This window comes from Sturnira hondurensis, unplaced genomic scaffold (genome assembly GCF_014824575.4).
Source record: "Sturnira hondurensis isolate 20B ecotype Veracruz unplaced genomic scaffold, ASM1482457v3 Scaffold0005220, whole genome shotgun sequence".
In the NCBI taxonomy this organism is placed as follows: domain Eukaryota; kingdom Metazoa; phylum Chordata; class Mammalia; order Chiroptera; family Phyllostomidae; genus Sturnira; species Sturnira hondurensis.
In genome coordinates, this window is record NW_028077851.1 from 3,886,218 (window position 1) to 3,902,995 (window position 16,778).

Genomic DNA, 16,778 nt, shown 5'->3' on the forward strand with positions numbered 1-16,778 from the left:
GTCCGAACTTCCTGTGGGACAGCCAGATGCTTGTGGTAGGTGGAGCTCAGTCACTCCCAGAGGGGACTTGTGTACCCATTGAGTCACCCATATTGCTAAATATCTAGGGCAAGGGCCTGTGGGGTTTTTTTTTTTTTTTTTTGTAAACTGATGACATTATCATGATCTTATCAGGAGAACAGTATTACCACACCATTACCCTGTTCATGGGTTTCTTGTGCATACATTTTGGTGTCCATGTTTCTGATCTCTTCCAGAAAGGATTGCCCATGACTTTCTGATTCCATTGTCACCTCCACAGAAATGAAATGATAGCCAGCCCAGAGGAAATGATGAACTCAGCTCAGGACTAATGTTGGCTCTTTTTTATGCCTAAAGCCCTCTCGTTCTGCTGCTTTCTCCCCCTTTCCTGCCAGTGTATTCTGCCTTCCTCTTTTCTTCTGGGCCCATGTACCACTGAGTTTTCTGCTTGCCTTTACCATAAAAAGGCCAAAAATCCTGAGCTCCTTACTGTGATTATATGTTCTATTGTTTTTTTCTAATGTGTATTTTCCCTTCCTGCCTCCCTTCCATTGATTCATTCATTGAAACTTTTATTCATGAGAAAAATGTCTTCAGACTTTTTTGCTTCCTGCTGCCCCATAGGTAATAAGGTTGTCTCCTCAAAGACAAGTATCTTTAGGACTTTCAAGAACAGTTCTTGGCTCTTTCTGAGAGAACTGATCAGCTAAATAGATTGCTGGCCTTGACCCTTTCTCTCTCAACTGCTGAAGCTTTTAGCTGAGCTCAAATGCTAGGATTAAATGTGGTTTCAGGGGTGAGGGGTAAATTAGCAGGTGCCACCCTGAAAATGATGATACGCTGACAGGCCCATTAGAAGGACATGTTTTATGAGTGAACAAAGAAGTTAAGCACAGGTCTGGGATCATCTGGGTTTACACACATTTGAAAAATATCAGTGTTCAGCAAATGAGTCATTTATGTCATAGGATATATTTCTTGTAATAGGGCCTGTCTTGTTAGACTGTATATGTCGTTTCTCAAGACAGAAGTCACAATATATCTCCTCTTAGGAGCATTAGCAATCCTAAGGAATACACTTTGCTGTTTTATCTTCCTCTTTCAAGTCACCGGGACAGTGGGATAGTTGAGAAGAATCCTCACACCATAGTGTATTTGATCAAAACTTCCTCATTGAGCTTGTGCGTCCTCACAAACATGCAGTTTTAAATTAGATGAGAATGGGAGGGAGGTGGGGAGCACTGGGGTGGTGGGCTGGGCTGGGAGTAAAAGACAGAAAACTGTACTTGAACAAGAATTAAATTTAAAAAATGCTTAAAAATAAAATAAATTAGATGAAGATGGGCCCTGACTGGTGTGGCTCAGTGGATTGAGCACCGCTCTGTGAACCAGAGGGTCACTGGTTCAATTCCCAGTCAGGGCACATGCCTGGGTTGCGGACCAAGTCCCCAGTTGGGGGCACGTGACAGGCAACCACACATTGATGTTTCTCTTGCTCTCTTTCCCCCACCCCTTTCTCTAAAAATAGATAAATAAAATGTTACAAAGTAAATTCGATGAGGATGGGAAATGTAGGATTTGAGATGGGAGAAAACATCTCTTTAGTTAGACAGTGAAAACAATGCCAGCCCAACATTTTGAGGGTGATGATTGCAGATTTTTCTTAGGCAGATGAGTTACAGTTGCTGCAAATTCCCAGCTCCACGGGTGACCACAGATTATGTAACTGTCAAAAGGAACCCTGTGTTTGTTCAACCTAATTGTCATGTCTCTCCAGTGTGCTTCTGCTGCTTTTGTGGCAGGACATCAGTAATCCTTGTGACAGCATCTTAGGACACTTTTTTCCTGCCCCACAGAGAAGAATCTGCGGTGCCATACGGAATTAGAGAAACGCCCTTTTTGCCCATTTTCTATTTCCAGCCTTTCTATCTGTATTGCTCCGAGAGGGCTGTTGTAATGAGGAAATGAAGCAGTGTGGCCGAAAGTGCTTTAGAAATGTAAAAGTTAAACTATAGTTATTGCTGCGATAAGTTATTGCAGGAAGAAGAAAAGACAAATGTTCAGTGACTAGAAATTCTTTTTTTTTTTTTAGATTTTTGTATTTATTTATTTTTAGAGGGGAAGGGAAGGAGAGAAGGAGAGAAATATCAATATATGGTTGCGTCCCCTTGTGAGTCCCCTCCTGGGAACTGACCTGCAACCCAGGCACGTGCCCTGGCTGGGAATCGAACCACGATTGTGTGGTTCGCAGGCCCGCACTCAGTCCACTGAGCTACACCAGCCAGGGCTGTTGGAAGTTCTTTCTTGGTGTTTGAACTGTCCTGAACTTAAGATCAGTACGTACCCTGAAGTTCCCCTTCATTATTTAACTTCTCTTAAGATAAAATAATTTAGTATAGTCGTGTAGCCCCCATCTTACTTGAGTGCCTCAAAGTTTTTACATTCTTGCTTGCATTTTATGGAAATACAGTTTCTGAGATGCCAGGTGGCACGGGGTGTACTTTTAGCAATATTTAAAATTATATAAATATTACTCTTGGAGAAAAAATGAGAACAAAACAGACAAATATAGAGAAAAGTCAAAGTCACCTGTGATCTCAACACCTTCAGATCCCTCTCTAAATGTCCAAGCTATATTCTTTCAGACTTTCTATACACACTCCCCCACAACACAAACACTTCAGAATAAAATACAATCATATCATACACACTATTTTTAACTCTCTTTTTCCAAAACATGTCATGCCTATTTTTGGCAGCAAGGTTAAATGGTTCCTTAGCATTCTGATGTATGGAGTGCCACAGTCCTCTTCTTTTTCAAAGATTTTTTAAAATTTATTTTTAGAGGAGGGGAAAGGAGGTAGAAAGAGGGGGAGAGAAACATCAATGGGCCAGAGATACATTGATCTGTTGCCTCTCACATGCCCCCAACTTGGGAGCTGGCTCACAACCCAGGCATGTGTCCTGACTGAGAATTGTACTGGCGACCTTTCACCTTGTAGAGTCCAGCCCTCAATCCACTGAGCCATACCAGCCAGGGCCACACAACCCTCTTTTATATTTAGCTTGTTTCTGGCTTTCCCCTATTTTAGATGATGCTGCACATAATCACCGCCTTATTTGTAAATCCTTGTGCACATAATTGTTTCTGCCACTTTCTGCTACTTGTGCAACCTTGGGCAGGTTAATCGATCTGTCGGTGCCTTATTTTCACATCTGTGAGATGGGGATGATGGTCATGCCTACCTCCTGGTGTGGTAAAGAGCAAGTGAGTTAAAGTTGGTAAAGCACTTAGAATGCCTGGCTCATAGTAAGTGCCGTCTAATTGCTAGCAGTTATTTCCTGATGTTAGGTTGCTGAATGTAATGTTGCCTCAGTGCCTTTTAAAGGCGTGTAAGTGATGTTCTGAGAGATTGTGGCAGTTTAGTTTCCCCATAGGAGTGTATGCCAATATATTCCCCTGCCCCTGTCATCCCTAGATATTGTCATTTTTCTAATCTATGCTAATCTGATAACTTCACATTTTTTAAAATGATTACTCAAGTTGAAAATTTCACATGTAATTTTCTAATCAATTTTTATAAAAATACTTATATTCATGACATGAACCTATCATCTTCCACATTACAAATATTTTTTCATAGTTGATTCATGGAAACATTGGAGAAAAATGTCATTAAAAATAAATATCCTTTAGACTTAAATTTCTCCCATTTTATAGTTAACTATATAGTGCAGTAAAATTCATCTTTTTAAGAATAGTTTTACTTAAGGCTTTTTATACTGTAGCCTTAGTTGGAATGGGTAGCCAGCTATTAAATGCATTCCATTTCTGCCTTCCTCAGGGCTTTCGGGGTTTCTATTTAAGGCTTCTGTCCTTACAGTATTTTTTATAGTGGCATCAGGGAGCCCCTGAGGTTCTGCATGGATGTGTATAAAGATCCTCATATCTTAGAACAGGGCTTGGCAAACTTTTTCTGTAAAGGGCCAGAGAGTAAATATTTTAGGCTTTGTGGGTCTATGGTGTCTGTCGCAACTTTGCAAAAGCAGTCACAGATGTAAATGAATGGACATGGCTGAGTTCCAATAAAACTTTATTTATAGACACTCAGATTTGAATTCTGTATAATTTTCACATTCCTTGAGATATTCTTTTTGATTTTTCAAAACCATTTAAAAATGTAAACACTATTCCTAGCTTGTGGGCTGTACAGAAATAGATGGCAGGCCAGATTTGGCCCAGGGACTGTAGCTTGCTGGCCCCTGAAATAGACTATCTAGAAACACACCCATAAAATTGCAGCCAATTGATTTTCAACAAAGGTGCAAAGAAAATGTAAGAAAGAAGGATAATCTTTTGAAGAAATGCTTTTGGTACAGTGGGACCTCCACAAACGAAACAAGTGAACCCTAACCTAAACCTAACACATGATGCAAATATTAATGCAAAAGGAACCACAGATCTACATGTAAAACATAAAAAGTTATTTATGAACACATAGGAGAAAAGAGTTCTTACACATGATGCCAAAAGCACAATCTATGAAAGAAAATACTGATGAGTTGGACTTTGGCAAAATTATGAACTTTTGCTCTGCAAAGATACTGTTAAGAGAATGTTGTTGGTTGGTCCATATAATTGCATGAATTTCTTTTTTTTTAAGATTTTATTTATTTTTCTTTAGAGGGGAAGGGAAGGAGAGAAATATCAATGTATGGTTGCCTCCCATGAGTCCCCTGCTGGGAACTGGCCTGCAACCCAGGCATGTGCCCTGACTAGGGATCGAACCCGCGATTGTGTGGTTCGCAGGCCCACACTCAATCCACTGAGCTACACCAGCCAGGGTTAATTGCATGAATTTCAAAGACCTTGGTTTGGTTCTGAGTCTTCCTGGGAATGTCCTGTGGAATACAAGACCATGAATCTCCATATCAGAGCCTTTTCCTGCCCTCCTACCCCCTTGCCCCTGTGCCCCTTCTCCCCCAAGGTAGCAAACAAATGTAACCACACTATACCAGTCAGGCCCGGACTGTGTTGAGCAGCCTGAGGGCCTGGGTTAGACCTAGGAATTGTATTTTTCACTGCACAGGCCTAGAAGTGATATTTGCTGAGTATAGGGGGAAAAGAGACTCCAAGCAAATTATTATGCCAGGAAAGAACTTTTCCTAATGGAAACATTTAAATGTAGATTTGTCTGGTAAAGAATAGAGATAGAAAGTAGTAATTTAGGAATTTACCAATAGTGGCTGCAACTAGCTTACGTGTGTTTGACCTTCATGATGATCATGCCCCTGTCCTTCAACCTGTTATTCCTTCCCAGTGCTAATCTATGAAATGAAGATAGTCCTGAACCTCCACCCCCAACCTCATCCTCACCTCACCCTCACCCTCACCCTCAATCTTACTCTCACCACCGTCTTTGTGTCTCTTAGAGGTAGTGCAGGGGCTATGAAAATCTGTTAAAACATAACAAAAAATCCTTCATTGTTTGTTTTGATCCTCACCTGAATACATTCTTTTTCATTGCTTTTAGAGAGAGAGAAAAACATTGATGAGAAAGAGAAGTGTTGATTGGTTGGTTGCCTCCCATATGCCTAGATTGGGGATTGTACACAGCTGGACCAGGGATTGAACCCATGTCCTGACCGGCACCAAACCCACAACCTTTCGGTTATGGGACAATACACCAACCAATTGAGCCATGCTGGCCAGGGCACAAAAGATGCTTTATAATTGCCAGTGTCTTTGTCAATGAAGCAAAATTATTTTTTATTATATCTACTAACCTTTTGATGGAAGAAAAGCATGTATTCAAATATAGTATCAATACAGTTCTGTAAACATAAATGAAAATGAAAATTCAGCTGTAGGATGTACATCCTTGAGAGGTAAATTGTGCCATTAGCCATGTGCTCTGGATGAGCTGCAGGTGCTATTAGAAACAGCTTTTAAAAGTTAGCATTAACACCCTGGCTGGTGTAGCTCAGTGGATTGAGCACGGGCCTGCGAGCCACATGATCGTGGTTCGATTCCCAGTCAGGGCACATGCCTGGGTTGCAGGCCAGTTCCCAGCAGCGGACTCATGAGAGGCAACCATACATTGATATTTCTCTCCTTCTCTCCTTGTCTCCTTCCCTTCCCCTCTAAAGATAAATAAATGAAAAATATTTTTAAAAATTTAGCATTAAATGGTCATGTGAATGTAAGTGGCCTAATAAATAGAAAATGAGGAATTTCTAGGAAAACATTGTTACATGACTTTAAATATTTGATCATGTTTAACTGAACCAAAAATTGTCAAAGTGCTACCTTAGTGATTTGCATTTTGTGTATGACTTGTCCTCATGCCCTTATATGTTATTGTCTCTTGTCATGCTTAACCAGATTACAAATACACAGGATAGACCCCCTCTGCAAACATTTCCTTTTCTCATGCTTACTGATTTTTGAAGTGGATTTATGGGGGTAGGAAGTCTTTCATTCTACTATTATAAAAAGGGTAAACACATAAACATTTCCCGAGAGCTAAGACTATTTAAGCTGCAAATGAGATAATGAAATGAGTAAGCAATTCTTGTACATCATTGTGTACAAACTATACGGCCGTGCCCCATGACTCCAGGAGATGCCCAATATGAGCAGGGACCTTGGAGCTGCGCCAATATGGCAGTAGCTGTTGGCTGCTGTTCTCTGAAGAGGCTCTAGGGGAGGTGTTTATTTCTAAGAGGGAAACAGGGTGTGAGCACTGTGACCTTTGGGGCATCTGCTCTGTGTGGTCTCCTATCTTCCTGATTGCTGCCTGCAGCCTCCCCTAATGCCTGTGGAAGGAAGCTCTGTTCTCTTTCTGGGACCTGAGATTTGGTTTTGGCTTTTTTCTTATTTCTTAGTTAGTGACTTCTGGACTCGAAGGTTACTTCTATAGCGTTCTCTGACCATGTGTTAGAGAACACACTGTGACCAGTGGGTTGTGGGAGTGTAGGATAGTGATCTCCCCAGCTCTCCAGGGTGGATGGGAAGGGCTTTGGGTGGTTGGCATGCCCCTCTGAGCTGATGGCCTCTAACATTGTTTGGCCTCCAGCTGTATGTCATCAAAATATTATCATTTTATATGTGTGCCAGTATCTAAAAAGGATTGGATGGCACTAACTTACTGCATGTATTTAACTTTGCCATATAAAGATGTTTAACAATGACTCTACTTTCCTTAGGGAATAGTTCACCTTCCTTGTTAGAGAAGGGTACTTACGACTAGCAAGGGAAACTAGAAGATAATTAAAAACCTGTGTATGTATCTTCATTTCAGAAATTCTTTCTCTAGGACTTCTTTGGGAATTAGACCTTGAAATAGCTCAGACTTTTAAAAATAGAGCTTATAAAGTTCTATTATATCTAGAATAAAATAAATTTATTCTAATTAAACAAACCATTTTTAAATGAGAATGTAACTTCTGGTTGTAACCATAATATAGTAAAGGTTATTAAGACTTAGTTGCCTGTCATGGACAACTTTAAGATTGGACAAAATACATGAAGGGGTTGTTTCAGGCACTGGGCGACACACAGCACAGGGTTGTGATGCTTGAGAGAAGAGAAGCATACAGTGAGTTCCACATCAACCCTGGGTTTTTGCCTGGGGTTAAGTTTTAATTTTTAACACAGGGCAGTAGCCCAAACAGAGAACAGAAGACACATTGGATAGAGGAAACAAATTGTAATTCAGAACTGCCAAGGTGGCTGGAATTTTCAGGGCAGGGAACTTCAGAGGAATGAGCTGTACACAGAAAGAGCTCCAGAAAGGCTATTTATAGGGGCCCTTTCAGTCTTTGGCCAAATACTAAGTATATCAATAGGGTAAGATTCTACCAGGCCTGGCAGAAAATAAGTACAGGGAGTATGGGGGTGGGGTGGGCTGTGAGCTGAGTGTATATCTCAGAGGTCACCAGTGATGGGAGAGATTAGAGTTCTGGCCAGGAAGAATAGAAAAACCTTGCTGAACATGTCTGATATCCAACTGAGAACCAAAAAAGGGCAGCCACAGGAATAGTGCTCCACTAGACCTATCCTAACAAGGCCTAACCAAGCCTGGACGACTGAGGCTGATCTGCAGATAACTTGCCTAGCATAACAAAACTCAATACTCTCAGAAGGAAGACAACCAAATCCAGTCTATCAACAATGTAACATGCACAGTTGTTAAGAACATACAATCACAAATTGTTAGATATATGAAGAAGCAGGAAAATGTGAGGTACAGTATAGGTAGCTTATAAAAGACATGAGGGCATTTCTGAATCCTAATGCTCCTTGACTTATGATGAGGTTAGGTCTTGATAAACCCATCATAAGTTGAAAATATTATACTACATTTAATACACCTAACATACAGATATCATAGTATAGCTTGGCCTACCTTAACTGTGCTCAGAACACTTCCTTTAGTCTACGGTTGGGCAAAATCATCTCACACAATGAACACACTGTAGATGACCAGTTGTTTACCCTCACGATCATGTGGCTGACTGGGAGCTGCAGCTCACTGCCACTGCTGAGCATCATGAGAGAGCATCATAGCGCATATCACTAGTCCAGAAAAATGTCAAAATTTCCAGTGTGTTTTCTACTGAATGCATATCAGTTTAACACCATCGTGAAGTAGAAAAATCAAGTCGAACCATTAAAAGTTGAGGCCTGTCTCAGTAATTTTCGGGCATCAACACACATTTCAATGAATATTGGCACAGTCAAAAGTAAGCTTGATTACTGGTGTTTCTGTATTACCCAATTTTTTGTTACCAGTTTTACAATATGTAAAATGAAAAAATCGGAAGCCGGTATAGCAAAACTTGTAACATTGGACAATGTTATTGTTCAATAAAAAAATCTGGATTTTTAAAAACAAGTAGATGAACTCTTTGAGGTCATAACTTTCCAGGGTCACAAAACCATTAATGTCTGCCTGAGCCCCCACGATCCTAGGATGTTGACATTTGGAGTGTGACATATTCTTGAGGAGACTTGTCCCTGGCCTGTCTCCTTGGCTTCCTTCATTAATTGTGGTCTGCCAGGCATTTCTGCTGACACTGAAATAGACCATAGTTTTCTTTTTTACCCTGTGACCTCATAAACTGTGCACTGATGAGCCTGCTTTAGTAACTGGGTTATGGGGATGTTGGAGATTCTGAGCAGAAATCCTAGCCAAGCCGAATAATTGCATCTCTTGGGGAGGTGTTAACAGAGGCTGAGCTGAGTGCTCCTGGGCTCTGGCTTCCATGGAGCTTTCTCTCAACAGCCCCTCGGAAGCTCCGTGCAAGAAGGCGTTCATTAGTAAATATTAAACAGCACTTTCCGTATTGCTAGTGGGATGCTGAGAGTGTGAAATCCCCTCAGGGCACTATGAGGCTCACTTAACAGACACACCAAAATGATACTCACTTTCTCTACCAATGACATCTCAGTCATCACAGAAGGTCGTGGAAAACAGCCAGCACAGTGGATAACCTTTGGGAAATTGGTACTAGGAAGTGTGGGGACAGCTGACTACGGGGAGAAGTGACTGAGTAGAGTGCTATTCTTTTTCATTTGGACCAACTAGCGAACCCATTTTGATTTTCTCATTTTTTGGTTTGATATGTTCATTTCTAAGCTATATGCTCCTGTCTGAACTCAAATGGGGCACTTATAATGATGTCTGAGGAAACATTGCCTGCCTTTTGGAGGTACCTTTTAAATTGTTACCACAATTATCAGCAAATAGTAAATTCAGAACAGATCAACAAATAAGCCTGGTCATGTAGATGAAGCATTCTTGTGTAGCTAATTTATGCCTGCCCCTTCCTCATTCAACTTGACCTCACTTCTAATGTTGGAAATTGAGAGTAGTAAGTTAATAGTCTGAGGGAAGATTGAGCCATCCATCAGTTTATCCATTCAGCCAACATTTAGTCAGACTGTACATTTGTCAGGCACTGTGCTACAAAGGTGATTGCAAAGGTATAAAGATAAGATCTTTGTTTTCAAGGAGTATACCATTTTTGAGAATCAAAGTGTGATCTGTGGTCCAGCAGCATTGATATCCCCCAGGGACCTGTTAGAAATGCTGGATCTCAGACCTATCCCAGACCTAGTGAATCCAAATTGGCGTTTGGACAAGATCCCCAAGTATATAGAATTCACATTAAAATTTGAGAAGCAATGGTTTAAATAATTGCTTCTCAACCTGTGTGTTAGAAGGACCTTTAAAAAACACTAATTTCCTGGTCTCATCCACCACTATAAATTGATTTAGTGGGTGTGGGGTATAGCCTAGGCATTAAGATTTTTAAAAATTCCCCAGTGATTCTAAATGTGCAGCCAGGGGTGTGAAACACTGCATATATATGTGTGTGTGTGTGTGTGTGTGTGTATATATATATATGTATGTATATGTATGTATGTATATATATGTGTATATATATATGTATATATATATAACCCTAACTCAAGGACATGCCCATTGATTTTAGGGGGGTGGGGAGAGATATGATAGAGAAACATTGATCAGTTGCCTCTTGTATGCACCCTCACTGGGAATTGAACCCACAACCTTTCGGTGTACAGGACAATGCTCCAACCAACTAAGCCACAACGGCCAGGGCTAATATGTCATTTGGTACTCTTGACAAAATGCAGCTCGAGATGAAGTTGTGGCTTATTCTATTCTTTTAACCAATATATAAGCCAGGTGACAAGTTTGTCTCTTCTAAAGATTTGAAGTGTCCAGACTAGCAGCAGACACACCAGGGCTCCCTGGTGATTTCCTGCTGACAGGTTGTATATCAGGGAGTAGCTCTTAGCTGGTCCCTGTCAATATATATTTGTGGAGGCAATGAGAAAGGACACTTCAGCCAAGTTTTCCAGGGCCCCTGTGGCAGGATCAAGCCGACTCAGGCATGGCATTGGGGTCTGGGCAATGCCTCCTTCCTCAGACACACCCTGAGGCCCTGGCATCCCTCCCCTCGGCCCTCCTCCAAGTGTATGAACTGCTGCCAGGGGTTTCGCCTGAGGATGGGGCTGAGTCACATGACAAATGGCATGTGAGCTTAATTAAGAAGCCTTTCAAGCCACATTATCCCTCAAGGTCTCTGAGACCAGTCCATAGAGTCACAGTAATGACAGTAACAGTCAACCAAAAATCCTGTTGCTCTTTACACGTTACAAAGATTTTCATGTATATGAATAACCTGAGACCCGGAGTTTTTATCGCTAGTGGACCAAGTATGTATCAGATGGCCCAAGTTGGCTCTCTTCCCTCTCACTCAGGGGTGAGACATCTTGGGTCGCCCAAGATAGTACAGATCATAGAAGTCAGAGTACAGCACCCCTCAGGCTGTGCATATTCATTCCTTAAAAAAAATTATTTGTATCTTACAAGGAAAAATAGCATATTTTACTCTAAGATCTGCCTGGCAGTGAAGCATAGAGAAGCATTTTGGCCATTTTTGAGGACTTTGTCATAGAAGAGTGAACGTATTGTGTCAGAAATAGAATTCTTTCCATACTCCTGACTCGATGAGGGTCCAGGTCTGCTTTCCTCTGCTTTTTCATATCATCGTTCTTCTGGAAGCTGTCATCTACATGCTGATCTTTGACTCTTTCCCACCGAAAACTCCCGCCCGATTCACCTGCCTCCCCTGCCTTTTCCTCATCCTTGTAGGAATCTCAAAACCCGCCCGGGTACCCATTATCTTAGGTTATGCCTATGGTTCTGGTGTAATTATTTCTAGTGTCCCAGGTTTGGAAATATATGGTCCCCCTAAAATCTTCTAGTAGTTTAGCCACATTGTCCTTTTCCTCGGTGGCCAGCTACTGCCTCACTGTCTTGCCTTCGCCTACCTCCAGCCATCCTCCTAGGGGACATCCATGTCCACCCTGATGACATTATGGCTTCACAAATCATTAAACCATCTGCCTCATAATTCCGCCCTTGTCACGCATGGGTGCCATCCTGACTCACCCCACACATCATTGTTCAATAGACATTGGTTGGGAACCTTCTGAGAGTCAAGCACTGCCTTTTCTCTATGCCAGTGATTTTCAACCATGTGCCACAAGAATTTTTAAAACATGCAATAGTTTTTGTTTCCAAGTCAGGGCACATGCCTGGGTTGTGGGCCAGGTCCCCAGTGGGGGCCATGTGGGAGGCAACCATGCATTGATGTTTCTCTCCTTCTCCTTCTCCTTCTCCCTCCCTTTCCCTCTCTCTAAAAATAAATAAATGAAATCTTTTTTAAAAACCTGCAGTAGCTGACTATTTAGTCAGGGATGCTGACCTCTTTTCCCTTAGATTGTCAAATTAAAAATAACAGCCAACACAACAATATCCATCCAGTGTGAATGAATCAAAATTATACCTATTATTTTGTCACATTGACAGAAAGTATATTTTGCGTTGTGCTGCAGAATTTTAGTAATTAGCTTATATGTGCCACGAGATGAAAAAGATTGAAAATCGCTGCTCTGGGCACCAGTTCTTGAATACTCTCTTCTGTGACCTACTCTCTGTTTTCCTTTTCTTCTTCACACTTGGTGATCTTGCCCTTAACCTTTCTCATTGCCTCAGTTGTTGTCCTCATTCTCACTTTCCAGGCTACCCAGCTTGTCTGAGTCCTACTTGTTTTAAAATCCAGCCTAGCACTCTTGTCAGTACCTCTGTGCCATATCGTTCACTATGTATGTGTCTCCCACTAGGCTCTGAGCTTGGGCACGCCACCAGGACACAATGATTTTCTTTTCCCCCTGAATCCCTCTTTTATCCTGCATATTTCACGTTCTCAGTAAATAAATTGAATTTGCTGTTCTTTTACATTTCAGGAAGCACAGTCCTCATCCTAATAATTCTGTCTTCATCTCTGCCATGAAAGACTAGCTGTTTTGTCTGGTTTGTTGAGGAGGACTTATTCTCACTTCTCATTTTGCTGTCAAAATTGTTTCTGTTTCCCTTAAATTAGCTTCTTTTGCTAGAAAAAAAAAGGTGTCCATCCTCTATAAGTCTGCATCCCACTGCGGGCACCTTGACCCTGTGGCTGTTTTCTGTCCTGAGATAGACTCCTGCTTGCTCTTTTCTTAATAGTCTAAGTCACATTGATAGTTTTCTTCTCTGAATGTTCTTATCTCATCCAGGACCCTTGTGTTTGTTCTTATACTCATCAGAATAATTAGATTGCATTCTATCTTGTTCTTTCCCTCTCTTACCTTGAATTACACAGTAATTAGCACTGTTAGTGTTTTCCTTAAGAAGCAGAGCATAGATGAGCCATTTGAGCTATTCACCACTGATGGGAGATATAATAATTATGCCATATGCACTGTTTTCCCCTGTAGGCATACATCAGTTCTAAAGTTATTCTGATTATGATTTTGCTTATTAAAATGTTCATTGTTTTTCCTCACATAAGAAGCTAAAGGCTTCATTTCAGTGCTTCTTGGGTTACTCCTTATATAAGGCTTAGGTGAAGCATGGATTTGCATCATTTACAAAGTCCTAAAGAAAGTTTTTTTAAAAAATTAAATGTATTGTGTTTAATTTATATAGGCTTCAAGTGTACAATTCTATGGTACAATTCTATCATCTGTATATCTCATTGTGTGTTCACTGCCCAAAGTCAAATCACCTTTTAAAAGAAATATAGCACTACAGGATATTTGGGTGCCCTTTATGGACATAATTCTGTACTAAATGATCGGAAATGAATGTGAAGGAAGTCCAGTCTCATATAACCAAACCCTTCACATATGAAAAGATTTAAGATTATTTGAAAAGCCATTAACGATTCTCTCATCTTTGGTACCAGAACACTTGGCTGATACCTGCTGCCCAAAAAGATCTTGTATAGTATTGTGTGTCTCTGTCTTTCATGTAAATCTCTGAGCTTTCTGGGCTAAGGGATCACATTTAATGTTCAATGCTTGCAGATGAACTTAAGTATATTTTACATTGAATAGATCTGTTGAATTGAATTTCCTAAAGTGCAAATTAACACAGTTATGAGTGTTAGAGAAAAGATAAAGCATTCATCACAGTCACCTTCCTACAGGTGTGTTTCAAGTGGGTTTTGAAGATGAGAAGGACTTGTCCACAAAAAGAGGAGGAAAAAATATGTGCCAGGCATTTCCACAGAAGCAGATCCTTGTAGCTGAAAACAATTTCTAACAATTAGTAGTAAACAAATTCCAGCCCCATAAACTTTTCTGGTATTCGTGATGTGACATCTTGAGGTTGGAAGAGCCTCATCCCATCCTGTCACCACAACCCCTGTTCATGAACCCTTCTTTAGGGTCTGATGCTAGGTTGTCTAGAGGGTGTGATAGGATCAGGACCAGAATACTTACCTGGACTTCTCATTGTCATTTTCCAGGGACGATAAGCATGCTGTCATGTTGGAGATCTTTTGAATGTCATATTGTTGTGGATAAATCTGAACTTGATTGCTTCAAGTGTCTGTTTTGTGGTGTTGGTTGGGACTAGAATTTAGAATTTGTGATTAAGGAACCATTGTGCAAGGGGCTAGGGGTAGAATGCTGAAAAATCAGATGCATTCCTCTTCTTGCTGGAATATATGCTCTAGAAAGGCACAAATGAGATACATAAGCCACGGCCTCCAGGGCCCAAGAGCCAAGTCCTAGACCAGCTGCACATCTTTTGCTTGAGCCCTCCTGGCCCCATCCCCAACCCCATGGTGTTGTGGAGGACCATGGGTAGGTCTCTCCATGAGCTCTGAGCATGGTCTCCTCACTTTCTTCAGCATTTCCTGCTTCAGGTGTATTTTTTAAAAGCCTTCACTCATTTTGAGCTTTAGCTAGAAGTTATTGATACAGTCTGAGGATCAGACTGTTACCCAAAGATGCTTCCTTGATAATGGTGTGTACATTGTACATATACTGGGCAGGAGGAAATGCCCAAGTGAGGAGGTGTACAGCAGGCCAGGTGGCCCTTGGATTGGAGCAGTAGACGTGGAATTGGACCCAGAGGACAAATGCAAGATAGATGATAAAACTGGAACAAATCAGATGTCCAACCAATTGGATATGGGGAAAACTAGAAGTGGTTTTGTGGCATAAAGAGAACCACGAGGCTGTGAGGGTCAGGATGGAAACTTGACAAAGGCCAGCTCCCTCCCTGGCACCTGGCACAGAGTCAGCACTCAGTAAATGTGTGATTAGTGAATGAACGAAATAGGGATTCTTCAAAGGGAAGCAGGTTTAATCTGGAAGAAAAAAATATATCAATAGATTTACTCATTTATTTGGTAAATAGAGTTCTGTGAAGTGGGAGAAGGGCTTTTCATGATGACCATTGTGTCCCATCCACATCACAATGGAAAGGTGAAGGACAGTTGGTGCATTAATGAGCTCGCAGAAAGTATGATTTTTCTTATGCTTGGCTGAGCGTCGGAAAGCCCTCTTTCATTTCGACAAGCTTTGTGACAAGCTAATCAAAGAGGACATTTCTGCATGTGATATTTTCTAAGCCACGTTTGCAGTTAATGGGATATTTTTATTTCAGTAAAGTTAAAATGAAGAAAATACATACCTTCCAGTATTTAAAGGGGGTGGGGGAAGAGATCTTTTGATTCAGAGCATCTAAAAGCAGCAGCAGGTTTTGAGTTTCAGCCAGAAGCTCTAGCACACTTAAGCTTTTGTTCTCCCCTCTGACTTTGGGGTTTGTGCTGACTGAGCCTTAGTAACCATTGTCTCCTGGATAGCAGCCTCAAGGAAAGGGCCCTCATTCTCTCTAAAAGGGATGTCAGACCTCTCTAAGCATGCTTGCCCCATTTCTCACTCTCTGCTCTCCTGTTTTTTAGGACTGCATTGATGTAGGCTGGTGGGAAGGAGAGCTCAACGGCAGACGAGGAGTGTTCCCTGATAACTTCGTGAAGTTGCTTCCACCGGACTTTGAAAAGGAGGGGAATGTAAGTCTTTGTGGCTTTTGATCGCTGTGCTGCGCGTGCTGTCAGAATTGTGGCTTCCCTGATGGGACTTGGGATGTGAGGTGGGAGAAGTTTGGTGTATCATTGAAGAACGCTGACATTTTCATGTGATGAACCCAGGTTTTGAATCCTTGGCTGCCCGTGTGACTATGAACAAGTTTGTTAATTTCAGCAAGCCTCAGTTTCCTCATGTGTCAGTTGGCATCAGTGATCCTAATTGTAGGGTTGCTACATGAATAAACAAGATAATTTATGTGAAGCACTGTGTATATTACCTGCAGACTTAAGCACCCAAATAAATGGCAAGAACCCTTGGGTGGTCCATTTGGTAAATGGACTTCCAGCATCTACGTAGTTGGTCTTTGGGGGCGGTGAAGTAGCCAGTATTGTGGAAGTGACTGAAAAAAATACATTGTGAAGCTGAGCATGCAGAGCGAGGCCTGCTAATCTTATACTCTATGTGCGTATGCACATATATGGACATGTATACACACATCCCTCTGATCCGACATATACATACCTCTGATCTATGTTTTCTTTTACTGTCTGGGGACCCATTATATGATGTCATTGTTTAAATGAGCCAGTTCATCTTTCTTTGCCTCACTTCAGGTCTATCATTTCTCTGCTGTGTTATAAAAAAATGTTGAAAAGTTAGAAGCACTTGACATTATAAGGGGGCAGCAATTTGGTTTTGTCCACCCTGTTCTGCACCTCAGGGCTCTTTGCTCAGACTTTCACAAGACTTCTTCATGCCTTTCTTGGCCTACGCCCTCTTCATGCCCATGAGG

General features: G+C 41.3%; 1 protein-coding gene across 5 annotated transcripts in view; it reads left to right on the plus strand.

The window, feature by feature from the left end:
- SH3KBP1 (SH3 domain containing kinase binding protein 1) overlaps positions 1-16,778 on the plus strand; it is a 320,771-nt gene that overhangs the window by 238,317 nt on the left and 65,676 nt on the right. For all 5 annotated transcript variants that reach the window (XM_037046255.1, XM_037046253.1, XM_037046250.1 and 2 more), the window contains one exon: positions 15,862-15,969. In XM_037046255.1, the coding sequence (XP_036902150.1) occupies positions 15,862-15,969 (108 nt within the window). The remainder of the gene's footprint in view (positions 1-15,861; positions 15,970-16,778) is intronic.